This window comes from Ailuropoda melanoleuca, chromosome 14, assembly GCF_002007445.2.
Source record: "Ailuropoda melanoleuca isolate Jingjing chromosome 14, ASM200744v2, whole genome shotgun sequence".
NCBI lineage: Eukaryota > Metazoa > Chordata > Mammalia > Carnivora > Ursidae > Ailuropoda > Ailuropoda melanoleuca.
Genome location: NC_048231.1, coordinates 3,300,983 through 3,323,194, shown reverse-complemented (window position 1 = coordinate 3,323,194; position 22,212 = coordinate 3,300,983). Strand labels below are relative to the sequence as shown.

Below are 22,212 nucleotides of genomic sequence, written 5' to 3'. Positions count from 1 at the left end.
CAGCCAGTGAGAGAGGGAACACAAGCAGGGGGAGTGGGAGAGGAAGAAGCAGGCTCATAGCAGAGGAGCCTGACATGGGGCTCGATCCCATAACGCTGGGATCACACCCTGAGCCGAAGGCAGACGCTTAACCGCCGTACCACCCAGGCGCCCCAATAGATTTTATTTTTAATGACTGTATCATATGCCATTGTAAGGATATGCTAAAATTCATTTATCCATTCTCTTAAAATATTGAATTATTTTTATATTGAATTATTTTAACTTTATTTAGCCATTCTTTTTCAAAATATTAAATATTTTATTGTTTGTAGGTTGGGTTTTTCCCCTAATGCTACTATGTTCTTTTACATAAATCTTTTACTATCTTGGATTATTTTTTTTGAATAAAATCATAGAAAGGTCACAGGATATATATATATATATATGTATGTATTTATGAGTTTATTATCCTAGAATCATCTAGCTGTTGGAAAATTTTAAGGGTATCACACCCTTGAAAAAAACTCATTCTATGTCTTTATGTGTATATATGTATGTATATATGCACATGTATACATATAATATATATAACGTGTACCATAAGACATCTCATGTACATATGCATATATACATATATCAGTAATCCAGTAATGAATAACAGTTATTCCACTGTGTGTGTGTGTGTGTGTGTGTATATATATATATATATATGGCTATATAGAAGTCTTCACTTCTTGTCTGTATCATGTGGATTATAGACTTTTATTTAAAGTTTTAAAAATGGCTCATTCTATTGAATCAGTAATAAAAAACCTCCCAACGAACAAAATCCAGGGCCAGATGGCTTCACGGGCAAATTTTACCAAACATTTAGAGAAGGGTTAATACCTATTCTTAAACTATTCCAAAAAATAGAAAAGGAAGGAAAACTTCCAAATTCATTTTATGAGACCAGCATTACCCTGATACCAAAACCAGATAAAGAGTCCACTAAAAAGAAAACTACAGGCCAATATCCCTGATGAACATGGATGCAAAAATTCTCTAAAAAATGCAAGCAAACCAAATCTGAAGTACATCAAAAGAACTGTTCACCACTATCAAGTGGGATTTATTCCTGGGTTGCCAGGGTGGTTCAGTATTCACAAATCAATCAACATGATACATCACATTAATAAAGGAAAGGATAAGAACCATATGATCCTTTCAATAGATGCAGAAAAAGCATTTGACAAAGTACAACATCCATTCCTTATAAAAACCCCCAATAAAGTAAGTTTAGAGGAAACACACCTTAACAGAGTAAAGTCCAGATACAAAAAACCCACAACTGAAATCATCCTCAGTGGGGAAGAACTGAGACCTATTCCTCTATGGTTAGGAACAAGATAGGGATGTCCACTTTTATCCAACATAATACTGCGAACCCTAGCCACAGCAATCAGACAACAAAAAGAAATAAAAGGGAGACAAACCAACGGGGAAGAAGTAAAACTTTCACTATTTGTAGATAATGTGATACTATATATAGAAAACCTGAGAGACTCCACAAAAAAACTGCTAGAACTGATAACATGAATTCAGTAAAGTTTCAGGATATAAAGTCAACATGCAGAAATCTGTTTCATTTCCATACACCAATAATGAAGCAGCAGAAAGAGAAATTAAGGAATCAATCCCATTTACAATTGCACGAAAACCCATAAGATACCCAGGAATAAACCTAACCAGATAGATGAAAGACCCATACTCTGAAAATTATAAAACACTGATAAAAGAAATTGAAGATGACACAAAGAAATGGAGAAACATTCCATGCTCATGGATTGGAAGAACAAATATTGTTAAAATATCTATATTACCCAAAGTAATCTACACATATGATGCAATCCCTGTCAAAATACCACCAGCATTTTTCACAGAGCTATAAGAAACAATCCAAAAATTTGTATGGAACCACAAAAGACCCTGAATAGCCAAAGCAACCTTGAAAAGCAAAGCTGTAGGCATCACAATTCCAGACTTCAAGTTATATCAAAGCTGTAGCGATCAAGATGATATGATACTGGGACAAAAACAGACACATAGATCAATGGAACAGCACAGAAAACCCAGAAATAGACCCACAACTATATGGTCATCTAATCTTTGACAAAGCAGGAAAGACTATCCAATGGAAAGAAGACAGTCTTTTCAAGAAAGGATGTTGGGAAAACTGGACAGCCACATGCAAAAGAATGAAACTGGACTATTTTCTTACACCATACATAAAAATAAATTCAAAATGGATGGAAGACCTAAATGTAAGACAGGAAACCATTAAAATCCTAGAGGAAAACACAGGCAGTAACCTCTTTGACATCGGCCTTAGCACTTCTTACTAGATACATCTCCTCAGGCAAAGGAAACAAAAGCAAAAATAAACTATTGGGACTTCATCAAAATAAAAAGCTTCTGCACAGCAAAGGAAACAACAAAACTGAAAGGCAACCTACGGAATGGGAGAAGGTATTTGCAAATGACCTATCTGATGAAGGGTTAGTATCCAAAACATGTAAAGAACTTACAAAACTCAACATCCCAAAACAAATAATCCAATTAAAAAATAGGCAGAGGACCCGAATAGACATTTTTCTTAAGAAGACATCCAGATGGCTAACGGACACATGAAAAGATACTCAACATCACTCATCAGGGAAATAGAAATCAGAGTACAATGAGATATCATCTTACAGCTGTCAGAATGGCTAAAATTAACAGCACAGGGAACAACAGGTTTTGGTGAGGATGTAGAGAAAGGGGAACATTCTTACACTGTTGATGGGAATGCAAACTGGTGTAGCCACTGTGGAAAACAGTATGCAGGTTCCTTAAAAAGTTAAAAATAGAACTACCCCATGATCCAGCAATTGCATTACTAGGTATTTACCCAAAGGATACAAAAATACTTGAAGAGGCACATGTGCCTGGATGTTATAGCAATATTATCAATAATAGCCAAATTATGGAAAAAGCCCAAATGTCCATCAACTGATGAATGGATGAAGAAGATGTGTGTATGTGTGTGTGCGTGTGTGTGTGTGTATTGCAGTATTACTCAGTCATGAAAAAGAATGAAATCTTGCCATTTTCAACAACTTGGATGGAGCTAGAAAGTATTACACTAAGCAAAATAAGTCAGAGAATGAAAAATACGTATGATTTCACTTGTATGTGGAATTTAAGAAACAAAACAAACAATCATAGGGGAAAAAAGAGAGAGGCAAACCAAGAAACAGACTCAACTATAGAGAACAAACTGATGGTTACCAGAAGAGAAGAGGGTGGGAGGTGGGTTAAATAGGTGGTGGGGACTAAGGAGTGCACTTTGATGAGCACCAGGTGTTGTATGTAAGTGTTGAATCACTAAATTGCACACCTAAAACTAATATTACACTGTGTTAACAAGTTCAAATAAAAACTTAAAAAATAACACTGGCTCATTTTGTCAGTAGAAAAATCCTGTAAATATATGTATATTCAGAACGGTCTTATACTATGCATCTATTACTCTCAATATAATATTCAATCAACATAATGTGCTGATTCCATGTAGATGGATTTTCTTCCTGCTATCTTCTGGAAAAAAGAACTATATCTTAACTGCACAGGTGATTTGTTCCACCTTTTATAATCCTCTATATATACTAAGCTGACAGAGTGTTAGGGGAAGAACGGCTGATCTCTAGGAACCATGCACCACTAATACAGATATGTGGGGAAATGCATATATCTGGCAGAGTTTAGCTGCTGTTCAGCATATATGGTAAGGCTTCATACTCAAAAAGGCATGTAATTATCTTAGAAGAAAAAAAGGACTCTTTCCTGTGATCTCCAAGCTTGTCTTTTGAGGAAGTTAATATGTGGCGAAAATAATANAAAAATAATAGTTGTGACTTAACTGCAAAAGGCAAAACTATAAAGCTTTCAGATGATCAAATAGAAAAATGTCTATTCGGGGCGCCTGGGTGGCACAGCGGTTAAAGCGTCTGCCTTCGGCTCAGGGCGTGATCCCGGCGTTGTGGGATCGAGCCCCACATCAGGCTTCTCTGCGATGAGCCTGCTTCTTCCTCTCCCACTCCCCCTGCTTGTGTTCCCTCTCTCTCTGGCTGTCTCTATCTCTGTCGAATAAANGAAAATAATAGCTGTGACTTAACTGCAAAAGGCAAAACTATAAAGCTTTCAGATGATCAAATAGAAAAATGTCTATTCAAGGTTGGAGAGAATTTCTTAAATAAGAATTAAAAAGCCCAATCATAAAAGAAAGTTTGATAAATTTGGCTATATTAAACTTCAGAATTTCTGTTCTTCAAAAGACATTACAAAAAGAATGGAAGGGGCACCTGGGTGACTCAGTCGGTTAAGCAGCTGCTTTCAGCTCAGGTCATGATCTCAGGGTCTTGGGATCAAGTCCTGCATTAGGCTCCCTGCTTAGCGGGGAGTCTGCTTCTCCCCCTTTCTCTGTCTGCCACTCTGCCTACTTATGCCTTCTCTCTCTCAAATAAATAAAAATCTTAAAAAAAAAAAGGAAGACAAGAGGATATATTTTTAACACATAAAACTGTCAAAGGACTGGTTTCCAAAAATCTATAAAGAACTTCTACAAACCAAGAAGAATAAGACAGACAACCCAATTAGAAATATGCGCAAAATATAGGCACTTCAAATAGAGAAACTCATGTGGTAAATAAGCATCTGAAAAGATGCTCAGCAAATTAGGAAACTGAAAAATAAAGCCACAGTGAGCTATTACACATCCAACAGATTAGCAAATTCAGAAAGTCTGACAGTACTAAGTATTAATGAAAATACAGGACAATAAGAACTCTCATAACTATTGGGGGGTACTCTCATTTATAAATGACTATATATTGAGACCATATCTAAATTATAATTAGAGCTAATAGTTTTGTCTGGTGAAATTGAATGAGTTCCTAAGGTAACTTGGGATGGCTAGGTACCACAACAAAAACTGATAAACAGTTTGGAAACTAAACTTTGGAAAATAGTTTAAAATTTGGTAAAATGAAAGATACACATGCTCTATACCTTGTAATTCCGCTCCTAGGTATATACCTGGAGAAATACAAGTACGTACATCCAAGTATATATGTAAAGGAATGTTCATATCATCACTGTAATAGTTTCAAAGTAGAAACACCCTGAATGTCCATTTGCTAGTAGAATAGCTATATTATGTTGTGTTTGTATGATGGAATATTTTACATCAATACAAGTAAGCAGATTATGTCTATATGAAACAATACAGTTGAATTTCACAAGCATATGCTGAACGAAAAAAAACAAGATAAAGAACACCTATATTACCATTTTATCATAAAATGTTTTAACAGGAAAAATAAACTGTATTACTTAGGTGATAAAACTAGGGAAAGCAAATCAAGGAAATAATCCTTACAAAAGTCAGGATAGTGATTACCTCTGAGGGGGATGATATGAGGAATATGGGGCCTTTTGGAGTATATTTGATGTTCTGTTTCTTTACCTGGGTGGTGGTTACATGGGTATTCCTATAATATATTTTCTTTGTTAAACTGTTCATATGTGTTTTATTCTCTTAATCTGTATGGATTGGGTTAAACTGTATGAAATTGCTATTTTTGTAGGTCAAAAACAGTTAAATATTGGCAATTTCTTATTGTTTGTATGTTTTATTTACAATTAAATTGCTAAAAGAAAAAATAGTTTGTTCTCCTATAATAAACAGATGCTGAGTGTGAAGATAAAGGGACAGTAAGACAATTGAGGGAATCAAAATGTGCTTCACAAGTAAGTCAAATGTTTGATTTCTAATTTCTAAGCAAAATGTTCCAATTTAAAATATTGTTTCCACTTTAATTTCAGATTAAGTTTAATGAAGATTATATATATGAGGTCTAGGTGTTATTAGGTTGGTAATCAAGTTCCTGTGATGTTGAAGCTTTTATTCATTAGAGAAGTTTTAGATTAGAAAATGAAGCCACAAAAAGTTTACATGAAAATATACAGAAAGAGTTGTCATTAATAATTGACTGTATATATTGATGCCACAACTAAATCACAACTGAAGAAAACAATTTTGTTTGGTAAAATTGAATGATTTTAGGCAGCTCAAGACCAGTGGTTGCCACAAAAATATTTTCAAAATATTTTTTAATAGTGGAAAACTTTAATGATAGATGTAGACAGTGTTTGTTGGCTTTACTAAGTTAGCTACTAAGAGTTAAAACAAGACAAATGACATAGTAGAATTCTGCTCAAGAAAAACAGGTGAAAAGAACATTTAAAATTTTTTTGATGGAGAGACTCAAATTGTTTCTGAAGTAGGATTTAGTATAGCAAACATATTTGAGAAATTACAGTCCTACCCTACAAAATGATATAAAGGAAAATTAGTATTCATGTTCTCAACCTTTGCAGAGAAAGTAGCGTAATGAATTTATAAGGACAAAAATGTACAAAGAACACAGCCAATGAGAATAAGATTGCTTGGAAGTAAATTACTTTTTCCTTCCTGTATCATATACAATTCCTGAGCCCAGCGCATGATGTGGAAATTAAAAAAAAATCCTAACCATTTTTCTTCATCAATTTGAGTATGTCCTGGTTATCATTTACTTTTTCAGGTAGAGGTAAGGGAGGTGGAGCTGGGAAGAAAAGAAAAATTAGAAAATTAAAAATAATTATTTTTCCATACTTTGCACAATTATATTTAGGTATCACTTTTATCAATTATTCTTATTTTACTAATTTTGTCTATGAAATGATAACATCATAGATTAATATGGTGTTTTCTTCCTCACACATTTTTGCATATGTGAATTTGTTAATGTGATAACTTTTTTAAAAAATAACATTCATTTTTATAATTTTCTGTTATTTTGAATTTGCAGGTTATATGTACAGAACATTTTGGGAAGCCAATAGAAAATAACAGTGATGAAGTAGAAGAAAGGGCTGAAAATTTTCTACAAACTCCTGAAATTCCTTTATTTTTAAAAACTCCTGAAGCTGTGAAAACACCTGAACCTTTGGAGAAATTATCGTTCCCTAAAACCCCCTCTTTTGAAACGTAGGATTTTAATTAATAATTATCATTAAAGAATCTATATATATTGAGCCAATATTTTATAAGCAATTGATAGGAATAGTAAAATGTCTAGTTCCTATAACTTTAAAAAGGTTTTATTATGGAATATTTCAAATACACAAAGGAGAGAAAGACTAGCATAATGAACCTCCATGTACCTACTTTCCTGTTTAAACAATTATTAACATTCTGTCATTCTGGTTTCATAGAACCTCTTTCCCATTTTCCTACAGCATTCAGCTGAAGATGGTATAGATTCTGAGTACTTATCTAGCGCATAGTATATACATTTAAGATTTTCCAAAGGATAAAAAATGCATGGAAAAATATTAAATATCAAGCTAAAAAGCTACTATTATGTATGGTAGATTGTGGATATCATTGAATAATGTTCCAGCTGTCATTTTTCTTTATGTTGTAGTGTCTAAAGCAAGAATTGCGATCTGTTAAGTAATCTTGGTAGGCAGAAATATCTCTTAACATGATTATTTAACTTTGGAAACCACAGATTTGTAGTTTATAGCCAAGAATAGGCTGTATTTAACCTTTTTTGTTTAGCTTAATCCCTTTTTAAACCACAAACTTGTAAGATTCTTTTAAAACATATGTCAAACAGATTCCACGTCAGAAATCTCTCACCCATGTTATACTTCTGTATTTTAAATAGCTAATAAGAGTTTTATATATTAAAGTCATGCTGTTGACTCACACACAGTATATTCAAAGTGGAACTCATCATCAGATATGAGAACTGTAAAAGGATATGGCAGCTATATGCTAAAACATGTGCTGATGGATGAGAAAACTGATCTGTAAAGTTAAGTGACTTCTTGATGGTTAGTGGAGACAGTTATGGAAGTATCTTCAGATTTCTATCTTACTTGACAATAGCATTAACTGTGTCTAAACACTTTATAAATATTGCTCATTTAATATTCACAATTTTATGAGATGTAAATACATTATTATACTTATTTTATAGAAGAGGAAACAGAATCCCAGGTGATACAACTTGTCAGTGATAGAGTTGAGATTTAAATGCAGGCAGCTCGGGAGAACAATGTGGCAGATGGCAAGGAGTCGAAGAAGAAAAGAAGAATAGAGGAGCTGCTGACTGAGAAAGTGGCTGTTGGTGGTGTGTGTGGGGACACTGGAGACTGGGAAGGTCGCTGGAACCATGTAAAGAAGTTCCTCAAGTGATCTGTACCTTTCACACATCCTGATTTTGAACCGAGCACTGAATCTCTCCAGTTTTTGTTAGATACATGTAAAGTTCTGGTCATTGGAGCTGGCAGCTTAGGATGTGAGCTCCTGAAAAATCTGGCGTTGTCTGGTTTTAGACAGATTTATATTACAGACATGGACACTATAGATGTTTCCAGTCTAAAAAGCAGTTTTTATATAGGCCTAAAGATGTTGAAAGACCTAAGGCTGAAGTTGCTGCAGAATTTCTAAATGACAGAGCTTCTAATTGTAATGTAGTTCCACATTTCAACAAGATTTCAGGATTTTAATGACACTTTCTATCAACAGTTTCATATAATTGTGTGTGGACTGGACCCTATCATAGCCAGAAGATGGATAAATGGCATGCTGATATCTCTTCTAAATTATGAAGATGGTGTATTAGATCCAAGCTCCATTGTCCCTTTGATAGATGGGGGGACAGAAGGTTTTAAAGGAAATGCCATGGTGATTCTGCCTGGATGACTGCTTGTATTGAATGCACCCTAGTACTGTATCCTCCACAGGTTAATTTTCCCATGTGCACCATTGCGTCTATGTCCAGGCTACTAGAACACTGCATTGAGTAGTAAGGATACTGCAGCGGCCTAAGGAGCAGCTTTTGGAGAAGGAGTTCTATTAGGGGGAGATGATCCTGATCATATTCAGTGGATTTTCCAAAAGTCCGTCGAGAGAGAATCGCAGTATAATATTAGGGGTGTTACCTGTAGACTCACTCAAGGAGTAGTAAAACGAATCATTCCTGCAGTAGCTTCTACAAATACAGTCATTGCAGCTGTGTGTGCCACTGATGTTTTTAAAATAGCCACAAGTGCATATATTCCTCTTAATACTTGGTATTCAGTGATGTAGATGGACTGTACACATACACATTTGAAGCAGAGAGAAAGGAAAACTGCGCAGTTTGTAGCCAGCTTCCTCAAAATATTCAGTTTTCTCCATCCACTAAACTGCAGGAGGTTTTGGATTATTTAACTAATAGTGCTTCTCTGCAGATGAAATCTCCAGCCATCACAGCCACATTAGAGGGAAAAAATAGAACACTTTACTTAGTCAGTAACCTCTACTGAAGAACGAACAAGGCCAAATCTCTCCAAGACATTGAAAGAATTGGGACTCGTTGATGGGCAGGAACTGGCAGTTGCTGATGTCACCACACCACAGACTCTACTATTCAAACTTCGTTTTACTTCTTTTTTTTTTTTTTTTTAAGATTTTATTTATTTATTCAACAGAGACAGCCAGCGAGGGAGGNCCACATTAGAGGGAAAAAATAGAACACTTTACTTAGTCAGTAACCTCTACTGAAGAACGAACAAGGCCAAATCTCTCCAAGACATTGAAAGAATTGGGACTCATTGATGGGCAGGAACTGGCAGTTGCTGATGTCACCACACCACAGACTCTACTATTCAAACTTCATTTTACTTCTTAAGGAAAAAAGATCTGCACATAATAGAAAACTCATGGAAATATACTGCATGAATGCTAAGAAATTTAATGTCATTTTTAGCATTAGTGTTGCTGGAATTTGACTTTTTTAGTATAATGACCCACCCTTTTAAAAATTTATAACTTACCCTTGAAGACAGAATTTTGGGATTGGTACTTATAAGCATTTTCATTAATGATAATGGGAAATGATGTCCAGAGAGAGAGATAATGAGCAAATGTATTCTTTTAGAGGAGGAGGCAAGCACTCTCTTGTTTCTGACTTTTGTTCTTATGGTCAGAATGAATTCCTCAGTTTTCACTTGAGCACCCATATACAGAAAAGATGTCCCTTTAGAGAAAAAAAGAAAATTAAGTTTTAAATAACATTGAATATTACACCCTGACATCTAGAGCATATTGAACATAGCCTATTTCTTGCTTGATTTAATATTCATTTAATTGTAGTTATCCAAATGAATATTAACCATTGCAAAGTTTACCTTGTCCATACTAATTTTAAATGGTGTTATAGCGGAATACCTGTGCATGGAAATGGAAACTATTTCCATGTTTACTTGTAGTGCCATAGAGGCCAATATGCACAATATGAAAGCCAAGACATGGATATTTAAAAGAAAAAAAAATACAGGCAGCTCTACCTCCAGAATTCGTCTAACCACTGTGTTCTCTATTTTTCCCAAATAATTTTATAGTTTAACTTCCTTATGCAACAATATGTAACAGCTGACTCCTCATCAAGACTAAAATCTTATCATTGTCTTTCAAGATCTTGGAGAAAATATAGCCTCAAAGTTAGGAGCTCTGACTTTGAATCTGGATTGCTGAATTCAAATCCCAACTGTGGCACTTACATTTCTTGGAGAAAGTCATTTATCCTTTCTATGCTTCAAAATTTTCTTCTGTAAAATGGAGGTGGTATTAATAGTACCTATTTCTTAGGTTTATTATGAGGAATAAGTAAGCTAATGCCTGTGGAAATACCTAGAATTGAGCCGGACAGTATATTCTCAGTTGGAATTCTTTATTATTCTGTAATTGTTCTACTTTAACATTATTCTCCACCTCAAACCATCCTTTTCTCAAGAGGTTTGTCACTTCAATAACTGTTCTCTTCCTTATCCTACTGTGCTAATTCTTACTTCTGTGCTATTGTTTACCAGTCTGCAATATTTAGTAATATATTTTTAACATTTTTATTATTTCTTATTTCTTTGTAACAGAAATAGAAATATAATGCCTGAAGGTCAAACACAAAAGGAATCCCCTGGATTTTCTTTTCTTATGAATTATACTTCTAGATCTCCTGGATTGAATTTATTTGATTCTACTGTATTTGATTCAGAAATCTCATCAGATCAGGTAACATGAGAAGCTAAAGTTTTATTTCTAAAAAACTGTACACTGGAATCTCAAGTAGTTTCTTTTTTTAAGAGAGAGAGCACACATGCACGCATGTATGCAAGCAGGGGTGGGGAGGGGCAGAGGGAGGAAGAAAGAATCTTTTTTCTTTTAACGTGTATTTATTTATTTGAGAGAGGGTGTGAACAAGTGAGCAAGCAGGGGAAGAGGCAGAGGGAGGGAGAGAATCTTAAGTAGACTCCCCATTGAATGCAGAAGTTGACTTGGGATTCCATCTCAAGACCCTGAGATCATGACCTCAGTGAAAATGAAGAGTCAGAAGCTTAACCAACTGAGCCACCCAGGTACCCCCCAAGTAATTTTAATTCTTTAATTTCAAACTATCTTGGAGCAGAGTACAAAAGCAGAGGCAATTTTTTAAAAAGATTCTGAGTATTGATAATGTAGCACAGTTTCCCCATTATGTTTTTGTTTTCAATTTCAGGTGCCCTCAGTTGGTATCTGTTTATAAAAAAGAGAATATCAGGATAGGGATGATTTAAATTGCACTTAAAGGCAGTTTAAAATTAATTTGGCTTTATAGTCTATGTGCCTAACTTCTAAACAAACTTTTCATTTCTCAGTGTGAAAAATTCCCCAGGTCTTTTTATTTTCATATGTGTACATAGCAACATTATTGGTTAATTTTAAAAGACCTATTTTTCTTCTAATAGTGATTTCTGCTATTCAGTGATAGAACAGTAAAGCGCTTATTTCTGTATTTGGCAATTGAAACTGAAAATTAAGATATACTTTATTTGATCAGTAGAGACAGCACAGTGTAGTGGTTAAGACCAGACTCTGATGACACAGTGGTTGATTGTGTACTGGATGTAGGATTTTGGATATAACCTTTGGTTTTATGGATATTAAATGAGTTTATATGCATAAAGCCTTGCAAAAATTCTAACCACTTAATAATGCTAATGTATGTAGTAGTGTAATATAATAAGTATTATATTGTTGTTCATTTAGATTAGTCACATTTAACCAGTTTTATATGGACTAGAATATTTTATTCCTATACCCCCGACATTATCTTAAATTGTTGAAATTATAAGTTTATTGATGGATGATATAGTACTATACACATCATAGTATTTCATGTCTTCAACTTTGTCTCAATTTTTATCTCAATGCTTATTTCAAAAACAGGTAATTCCCAGAAGGTGTGTGCTGGGCATAAAAAGGTAGAATACAATGAGATAATTGTCATTTACAATATTAACATTAATGCAAAATGCATGTATGTGACCTTAACAGGAAACATGTACATTTGGCTAAAGCAGACCACAAAAACTACTGACAAAAATTATTGAGTACATAGACATAGAAAGTAGCTATATAGGAATAAAATATTATAAATATATATTTCTTCCCCCAAATAATTTATAAATGTAATTCAATTCTAATCTAATTGGAATCCTAGCAAGATGGTTCATCTTTAATTTCTTGTTTTGTTTTGCTTTGTAGTGTTGGGGTGGGGAATGAGATTGGCAGATAATTACTAAGTTTCCTGGTCAAGAATAATCAAGAAAATGTTCAAAAATAAGATTGGAAATAAATTAAAATGTAATCCAAAAAAAATTAACCCAAAATAAAGCAGAGAAGTAATAGAGTAACAAAACAGAGAGCAAACAGAAAACAAATAGTAAAATGTTAGACCCAAACATGAAAAGTTTTAATAATCACATTAACTATAAATGGGCTAAATACTCCATTAAAGGTGGAGATTATAAGAGTGGATCAAAAAACATGACCCTACTATAAGCTATCAACAAGAACACACTTTATTTTTTTCTTTTTTCAAGTTTTTATTTAAATTCCAGTTAGTTAGCATACAGTATAATATTAGATTCAGGGTAGAATTTAGTGATTCATGATTGCATATAACACCCAGTGCTCATGACAATAAGTGCCCTCCTTAATACACATCAAACTTCCACTATTTGCAGATGACATGATACATACACACACACACACAGGAATTTTACTCAGTCACCAAAAAGAATGAATGCTTGCCATGTGCAACAAGGTGGATGGAGCTAGATGGTATTATGCCAAGTGAAATAAGTCAGTCAGAGAAAGACAAATACCATATGATTTCATTCATATATGGAATTTAAGAAACAAAACAGATGAAAATAGGAGAAGGGAAGGAAAAATAAAGTAAGATAAAAAGAGAGGCAAACCATAAGAGACTCTCAACAATCGGAAACAAACTGAGGGCTGCTAGAGAGGAGGTGGGTGGGGGGATGGGGTAAATGGGTGATCGGTATTAAGGAGGGCTCTTGATGTAATGAGCACTGGATGTGATATGCAATCATGAAGCAGTAAATTCTACTCCTGAAACTAATACTACACTATATGTTAACTAACTACAACTTTAAAAAATCTTGAAAGGAAAAAAAGTAAGTGGATGGAAAAAGATATATCATGAAAACTGTAAGAAGGTTACAGTGGCTATACTTACATCATTTTAGGTAATCTTCAAGACAAAGAATATTGCTAGAGATAAAGACATGTCTTAAGAATAAAAGGGCTAGGGGCAACTGGGTTGTTCAGTTGGTTAAGCATCTGCCTTTGGCTCAGGTCATAATCCCGGGGTCTTGGGATCTAGCTGTGCATCGGGCTCCCTGCTCAGTGGGGAGCATGCTTCTCCCTCTCCCTCTGCCCCCTTCTCACTCTCTCTCCCTCTCTAATAGAAAAATAAAATAAAAGGGGCAGTTCTTAAGCAAGATGTAACGATGACAAATGTTTATGTGCCTAATAACAACTTCAAAATACAGAAACAAATGAAAAGCAGACCATAAGGAATACAGTCAATGATATTGTAATAGCAATGTAATGGGGCAGATTGTAGCTATACATGTGGTGAACATGACATCAGGTATAAACTTGTCAATTCACCAAGTTGTACACCTAAAACAAATGTAACATCGTCAACTATACTAAAAAAAATACAGAAACAAAAATTGACTGAATCAAAGGGAGAAATAGAAAAAAAAACACAAACTTGATTGGAGATTTTTAGCACCCTTCTCTCAGCACTTGATTGAATTAGACAACATAATCAATAAAGATCTATAAAATCTGAACAATACCATAAACCCTCTTGACCTGACATTTATAGAAACTAACCACATCCAGCAAACTCAGTTCTGCAGCTTATATAGGGATATCTCGTTTTATTGCACTTTGCAGATACTGCTTTTTTTTTTTTTAAAAAATTGAAGGTTTGTGGCAACCCTGTGTCAAACAAATCTACTGGCATCATTTTTCCAACAGCATTTGCTCACTTCATATCTCTGTCACATTTTGGTAATTCTCACAATATTTCAAACTTTTTCATTATTATTATATTTGTTATGGTGGTCCGTGATCAATGATTACAACTCACTGAAAGCTCAGATGAAAGTTTGCATTTTTTTTTTAGCAATAAAGTATTTTTAAATTTAAATATTGCAGTTTTTAAGACATGATGCTATTGCACACTTAATAGTGTAGTATAATCATAATCTTTGTATGTATTGGGAAACCAAAACATTCATTTGACTTGCTTTATTGTGATATTCACATTTTTGTGGTGGTCTGGAACGAAACCTGTAATATTTCTGAGGTGTGCTTGTATATTCTTTTCAAGTGCTGATGGTACATTCACCAAGACCATATTCTGGGCCATAAGATGAGTCTTAATTTCAAAGGATTAAGATCATACGGAGTATGTTCTCTGCCCACAATATAATTAAATTAGAAATTAATAAGATAGAAGGAAAATCCTAAATAATTGGGCCATAGGTCAAAGAAGAAATCATGAGAGAAATTAGAAAAGATTTTGAAATGAATGATTATGAAAATTCAGTGTATCAAAATTGAGGGATGTTGCCAAAACCAAAATAAATCCATAGCTTTAAATAATTTAATTAATACTTTAAATAATTCAGTTAATAGAAAAGAAGAAAGGTCTGAAATCAGTGACCTAAGTTTTCATCTTGAAAATCTAGAGAATGGGGCACCTGGGTGGCTCAGTTGCCTAAGTGTCTGCTCAGGTCATGGCCCCAGGGTCCTGGGATTGAGCCCCTCATTGGGCTCCCCCCTCAGCTGAGAGCCTGCTTCTCTCTCTTTCTGCCTCCAGCTCCCTCTGCTGTGTGCTCTGTCTCTATCAAATATATAAATAAAATCTTTAAAAAAATAAAATCTAGAAAAAGGAGAACAAAGTAAACCCAAAGTAAATAGAATGAAAAAATAAGGGAGATAAGAGAAATCAATGAAATAGAAAATAAGCAATAGAGAAAATTGACAAAGCCAAAGTTGGTTCTTTGAGAAAAATTGACAGAACTTATAAACTTATCATTAGACTAACAAAAAGATGAGACAATTTATCTATTTTACAAATAAAATAGTATTATAGATTCTACAGACATTAATAATAAGAATATTGTGGAAAAGAAGTCTGGTGAGGGGGAACCGAGAGCAATCAAAATGTGATAATGGTACAAGGATTGATAAATTGATCAATAGTATGGGCTAGAAAGTCTTGAACTTTAAATATTCATCAGATCTTAATAAGAGGAACGATTCTCTGAGCATTAAAACAGTGCAAGAAGAGTCAAAAGAAAATAAAAAGAGTTTGGGTTTGGTTCCATAGAAAAGTTTTATATGTTAAAAAAAATTTTTAGAGACAAAATGATAATGTGATATAAAATATTTGCAATAATATAAGGAATTAGTATCTTTAATATGTAAAAAGCTTTTATGGATTAATAAGAATTACTGCCTCAGTTAGAGGTATGTACAAAGTTCTTTAGGTGAATAAATAATTCACTGAAAAAAGAAATTCAAGTGACTTATAAAAATCTCTGGGAAAATGCTTTCCTTATTAATCGTCAAAAAAATGCAAATCTGTGCATACCAGTATTTACTCAAGTGTAATTTGTATTAGAAAAAAACAGAAGTAACCTAAATGTCCAAAGAGAAAAATGATTGCAAACCAAGAAACAGACTCTTAACTATAGAAAACAAACTGATGGTTACCAGAGGGTAGGGAGGTGGGGGTGGGTGGGTTAATTAAGGAATGCACTTGTGATGAGCCCTGGGTGTTGTATGTAAGTATTGAATCACTAAATTGTACACCTGTAACTAATATTACACGGTATGTTAACTAACTGGAATTTAAATAATAACCAAAAAAAAAAAGAAACTGTATGGTATGTTCATATGGAAAAACATGAAAATGCCATGAAAAGAATCTGGTTTTGGAAGAATAGTGATATGGGAAAATGCTCATAATGCAGCATTAAGAGAAAAAAAGGGGATAGGAAACTATGTTGCCATGATCCCATTTAAAAAAAACCCTGTTTTACAGAGAAAACAGACTTTTGGCAGCAAAACTTGATCTGAACTGACGTGAAACTGTCATATTTCCTATTACTTTTATGGGGAGGAAAACAATACCAAGAACCTGTTTTGTAAAAGGCCTTCAGAATAAAGCAAAAGTTAATTAGAATTTTAGGTTATATTAATATTCCAAAGTAGGAACTATCTTTAGTATTATATATACCTTTTAATGTATTATCTATGGCTGGAATCAAATCATTAAGCCTTATTTTAATATAAACAAATGATAGGTTTTAAAGATCTCTTTTTTAAAGTACAGTAATGTGCTATATAGAATGTTGCCATTTTGTCTACTCTAATTATGCTTATTAGAAGAACCAGGCTTTATATTCAAATATAAATGCCATATCTACTGTTTCACTGATTCCTTGAGTAATACTGAATGGAAATTATTTTTCAGTTTAATGAACATCATTCTGCAGGAAATTTAAATCCTCTGTCATCACAACAAGAAATTGGTAAGTGATTTGAAGTTTGCTACATATAAAAACATGTTAACTTCTCCACTTTTTTAGTTTGCCTCTGATTTTCTCAGGCCCTCAGTTTATTCTTTTAAAATTCTATTGTGTACCACTCACTAATTATTTTTTGTAGCAATTTAGCTTCTTTCACTACTCCACCAAATTCTCCAATAACTACTAGTGATTTATTAAACTAGTGATTATTAAACATTATGGGTATTTTGTATTTATTATCATATTCACTATCTTTGTAGCATTTGATATAGTTGACTATTCTCATCTTCTTTCTGAAGTTTTTAGATTTTTAGATTTCCTCCTATATCTCTGGTGCTTACTTTTTATTGGATCTTCTTTCTTCTTTTATCCCGTGATTCATTCAACATATAAATATATATGTGTATACATATAGTATATTTTATATTCAGTACTGCTTTGGCTCTGGTGATAGAATAGTGGACATTTCCTTTTTCTTTTTTTCTTCCTTTCAGTTCCACATACAAGTGAAATTATACATTGTCTTTCTCTGTCTGACTTATTTCACTTAGCCTAATGCCATTAGTGTTACTGTAAATGGCAGGATTTCCTGTTTTTTTAATGTCTCAATAATATTCCATTGTGTGCTCATATGTGTGTGTGTGTGTGTGTATATATATATATATATATACACACACACATTTCTTTTTCTTGCCTGATTGCTCTATCTAAGACTTCCAGTACTACTATGAATAGGAGTGGTAAGAGTGGGCACCCTTGTCTTGTTCCTGATCCTAAAGGAAAAGCTCTCCTCCTTTCACCATTGAATACAGTGTTACCTGTGGGCTTGTCATATATGGCTTTTATTATGTTGAGATATGTTCCTTCTATGTCTAAATTGTTAAATTTTTATCATGAATGGATGTTGAATTTTGTCAAATGCTTTTTCTTCATTTATTGAGATGATCATATGATTATTTTCTTTTATTCTATTGTGATATATCTAACCTTGTTCCAACATATCTTTTAAGCCTTTTCTCTTATAAAAATAATGTATGCTTTTGGTCAGACCGAAGAACTCACTACATCCCAAATATGCCAACACCTTCTGACCCACTTTTTTCTTCCTGAAATCCTCAACTTCTATTTCTTTCTAACCATCTTCCAAGACCAGGTCCCATAAATTCTTTTATTTCCCTTCAACTTTTCATCCCCAAAAGATCTCTCCTTCACTTTTCTGTATGTTTCTTTTTTTATATACTGTAAAATATTCTGTTGTCTGTTATTATTTATTAATATATATAAAAATCTCTTCTTTTTTTAAAAATTGTGCTATGTTAATAAGTCTCTTCTAATTACAGGTCTTTGAGTGCAGGGATTCTGTTTCATTCACGTTTGTATTGTCCATAGCGCCTTGCACATTAATCTATTATTTTATTCATAATGAGCCTAAGAGTTTTATGAAGACTTTATATGAACTTCTTTTCTTCTGAAATTAAATAAAAAACATCAAATTCATTTATTCAAAGGGAGATTCAAGATTTTAAATCTTTCTGATCCTTTAGCTATGTTACAGCTATTTTTCTTCATTTAAGTCTTATGGATGTGTACTGAAGTCAGTGGAAAAATAAAGGGATAGAGGAAGAACTCAAGTATCTGGTAATCAGTCAGTCCATCTGTCTTTCTAACCATCCCTCTATTCACCCACGCTACTGCTGGTAGGCTTAGCTTTATTGAGGGTGAAATAATTGTGATGTTTAAAGATACATGAAATTTCAAAGTGCTACAAAGTAAATTGTTCTGCTTAATTGAATTGGTTCTTCATGGAAAAAATACAAGTGCTTTAAAAGACTTCAAGTAAGTTTTTAGATTACTGTATTTTGAGTTGTTAATAATTAAAACTGTAATAAAGATACTAAAATACTTTAATATTTATAGTCTTACATAATACAGTGAATGAAAAATAATATTTTTCCTTAAAGGCAATTCTTGGAGTCATTAACCAAATAATTCTTTATGTAAAGTTGATTTCAAAAAATCCTCTTGGGGTGCCTGGGTGGCTCAGGTGTTCAAGCATCTGACTCTTGGTTTTGGCTCGGGTCATGATCTCAGGGTCTTGATGGAGCCCTGCATAAGTCTCCATGCTTAGCGTGGAGTCTGCTTGAGATTTTCTCCCTCTCCCTCCCCCTTTGCTCCTCCCCCCAGCTTGTGCTCTCTCTCTCTAAAATAAATAAAATCTTTAAAAAAATTCCTTTTAGAACTACAGAAGCCTTTTCACTGTTCTGTCCGTTTCCTTAAACAATGCCACAAACAGTACATTGTAGTAACTCATAAATAATAGTTGAATTAGTTTGTCTTCTGCAGTATCTCTCAGACCCAGCAACTTTCTCCATTCACTTTGCTATGACTGTAAGACCAAGCTTTCATCATTTCTTTCCTGTTCTTCCCGCTTCTAGACGCTCTGCTGTTCCAGCCTTTATACGCATTTTTTCCTTAGTAATCCTTACAAAGTAGTTCAAATCCTGTCATATCTTCACTTGAAAATTTGAAAAAAAATTAGTTTGGTTGGGGACAGAGGGAAAGGGAGAGTGAGAATCTTAAGCAGCATCTACACCCAGCATGGAGTGGGAGGCGGGGCTTGATCTCACAATCCTGGGATCATGACCTGAGCCAAAATCAAGATTCCTTTGTTTAACTGGCTGAGCCATCCTTGTGCCCCTCCACTTGAAAATTTTAATGGCTTCCTCTTACATTATTATAAAATGAAGTCCAGATTCTATAGTTGGACATTCAGCTATCTTTCCAGCTCATTTTCATTAATACTCTTTTAATAACTTTTTATTATTTCTTAGTGCTCCTGACAAGCTGAATTGATTTCTGTTATTCTAATACTTCCCATGTATTCCTCTTTCTCTGCCTCTGTGCTGTTCTCTCCATTTGAGGTGTTGTAACCCTTTTTCTACCATATATACTAGCCCTTATTATACTTGAGTTCAAATTACTTGAAAATAATTTTAGATCTATTTGATTTTTCATAGTACAAAGGACAGTTCTTTCCATGTAGGAATACAGTTAAATATCTGCTTAATAAGTGATTCAGTGTTACCCTATTATTTGCAGTATACTGTAATTTAATAGATGATGCAAATCATGTAACAGGAATAGCATGGTATTGTAATGTTTATCTTCCTCAGGAAACTTATTTGGGAAACCAGAAGGAGACGATGGCTTCACATTTTCTTTTTCATCAGACTCTTCAACGCATACATTTGGAACTGGAAAAGATGATTTTAGTTTTCCATTTTCATTTGAACAGGATCAAAGCTCAACACCTTCTGTAAAAGGTTTTTCATCTTCCTCACAAAATACAACACAGTTTACTTTTTTTTGAACTAATTACTAATATCTCAAATTATTTAACTGCTCTGTAATCATCTAAGGCACAAATTTACATTATTACTTAAAAATGAAGACTACTTTCTTTTGATTAAAGCAGTAATGGGTTACCATAGTTACATTATTTGATTATATATTTAAATATTGAGGGTAATTAACCCTATGTCATAAAATTTTGTTTTATTTGAAGCATTTGCTATCATTACTTGTTTGGTTTTGATTTTGCAAGCCATATTGAGGCAGAATTAATCATAATAGAATTTGATGATTTTTCATTAATCTATACTATAAATATTAAGCCTGCTTCTCCCCAGAACCTAAGTTTCATTCTGGTAGTATTTTAGCTGTTTTGATAAGAACAAGAACTTTAGGCCATCAGAAGATCTTTTATCAGAATTAGTGTTGAGGTGTACTTTGTACTTTTGCTACTAAAAAATGCTTTTAAAACCACTGTTTCACTTATGCTTCACTGTTGCAGTATAAAGAGTGGTGCTTTAATAATATTCTCGCAGAATTCATGTTATTTATAGTGAATAAAATACGTTATTCTAATACAACAAATAATAAACTTCTAATTTTATCAGTTATTCTAATATCTTTAATGGAATTAAATGTGAAGGGCTAGAGTAATTTTTGAAAACTAGATCGTTGTATTGATGATACTGTTATATTTTCTTGCTTAAACTTTTTTGAAGAACATTTAAAATTTTGTTTTCTGTTTCTAACAAAAAAATTGGCCTTCATGTTTTATATGCTGTATTTGCTTGTGAATTATATAGGTTAAATGAAGATATTTAAATTTTGATGAAATTATATAAATGTATTGCTCAACCTCTTTGTATTTTGTGCTTTTTAAATTGGTTACATTGAGTTACCGAGTAATAAAGTCTGACTCCAAATTCTGGTGTGTGACTGCTGACAGATTTTAAGCTTCACAGCATTTTCTTTCCCTTCTGCTCCACATCTGATCAAGCCGATAAGAAAGCCCAGGTGTTCCCAACTTTAGCATCAGTGGGAAGTTCAAGCCATGTATAGGAACTCTTGTTCTGGTCCCACCCTCAACCACCATAAAAACCCACAGCCAGTCTCCTTCCTCTGATCTCTCAAGCCATTTTTAGATAAACTAGGTAGTCCTGGCCTGCTCTCTCCTGAAAATGTCGTTATATGAGTAATAAACCTTTTCATACTGTATTGGGGTGTGTGTGACACCATTAGTCTCAATATCAAGCCAAATTTTGGGTGAGAGTCTCTCTTGCTTCTTCAGGGTGTCCACAGCATATCACAATTTTATTAAATAAAGCCTTCCCAAAGACTTGATAGAAGTCAGAGAGAACAGATACTTCTAATGAGAGAAAGAGTTTAAGAAAATTTCAGACTGTATTTTAAAAATAAAAGCTTCAGGGGCGCCTGGGTGGCACAGCGGTTAAGCGTCTGCCTTCGGCTCAGGGCGTGATCCAGGCGTTCTGGGATCGAGCCCCACATCAGGCTCCTCCGCTATGAGCCTGCTTCTTCCTCTCCCACTCCCCCTGCTTGTGTTTCCTCTCTCGCTGGCTGTCTCTATCTCTGTCGAATAAATAAATAAAATCTTTAAAAAATAATAAAAAAAATAAAAGCTTCAACAACTGGTTGAAAACAAAATTTCAATTAAAAACTTGGAGTTTTTCTTTTTATATCAAATATTTTATTGACTGTGGTTAAATTAATTGGTTGTTTTGATGTAATAAAGACATTGGCTATATATGAGGAAGGAGAAAATGCTGTAATTGTTTTATTTAT

General features: G+C 33.7%; 1 protein-coding gene and 1 pseudogene across 1 annotated transcript in view; both read left to right on the top strand.

Moving 5' to 3' along the window:
- C14H14orf39 (chromosome 14 C14orf39 homolog) overlaps window positions 1-20,576 on the top strand; it is a 60,701-nt gene extending 40,125 nt beyond the window's left edge. The window contains exons 14-18 of the mRNA XM_019800051.2: window positions 5,750-5,811; window positions 6,915-7,093; window positions 11,032-11,170; window positions 17,007-17,064; window positions 20,235-20,576. Coding sequence (XP_019655610.2) covers window positions 5,750-5,811; window positions 6,915-7,093; window positions 11,032-11,170; window positions 17,007-17,064; window positions 20,235-20,431 — 635 coding nt within the window. The 3' untranslated portion in view covers window positions 20,432-20,576. The remainder of the gene's footprint in view (window positions 1-5,749; window positions 5,812-6,914; window positions 7,094-11,031; window positions 11,171-17,006; window positions 17,065-20,234) is intronic.
- Window positions 7,999-9,791, top strand: LOC100472989 (annotated as a pseudogene).
- Window positions 20,577-22,212: the final 1,636 nt, after the last annotated feature.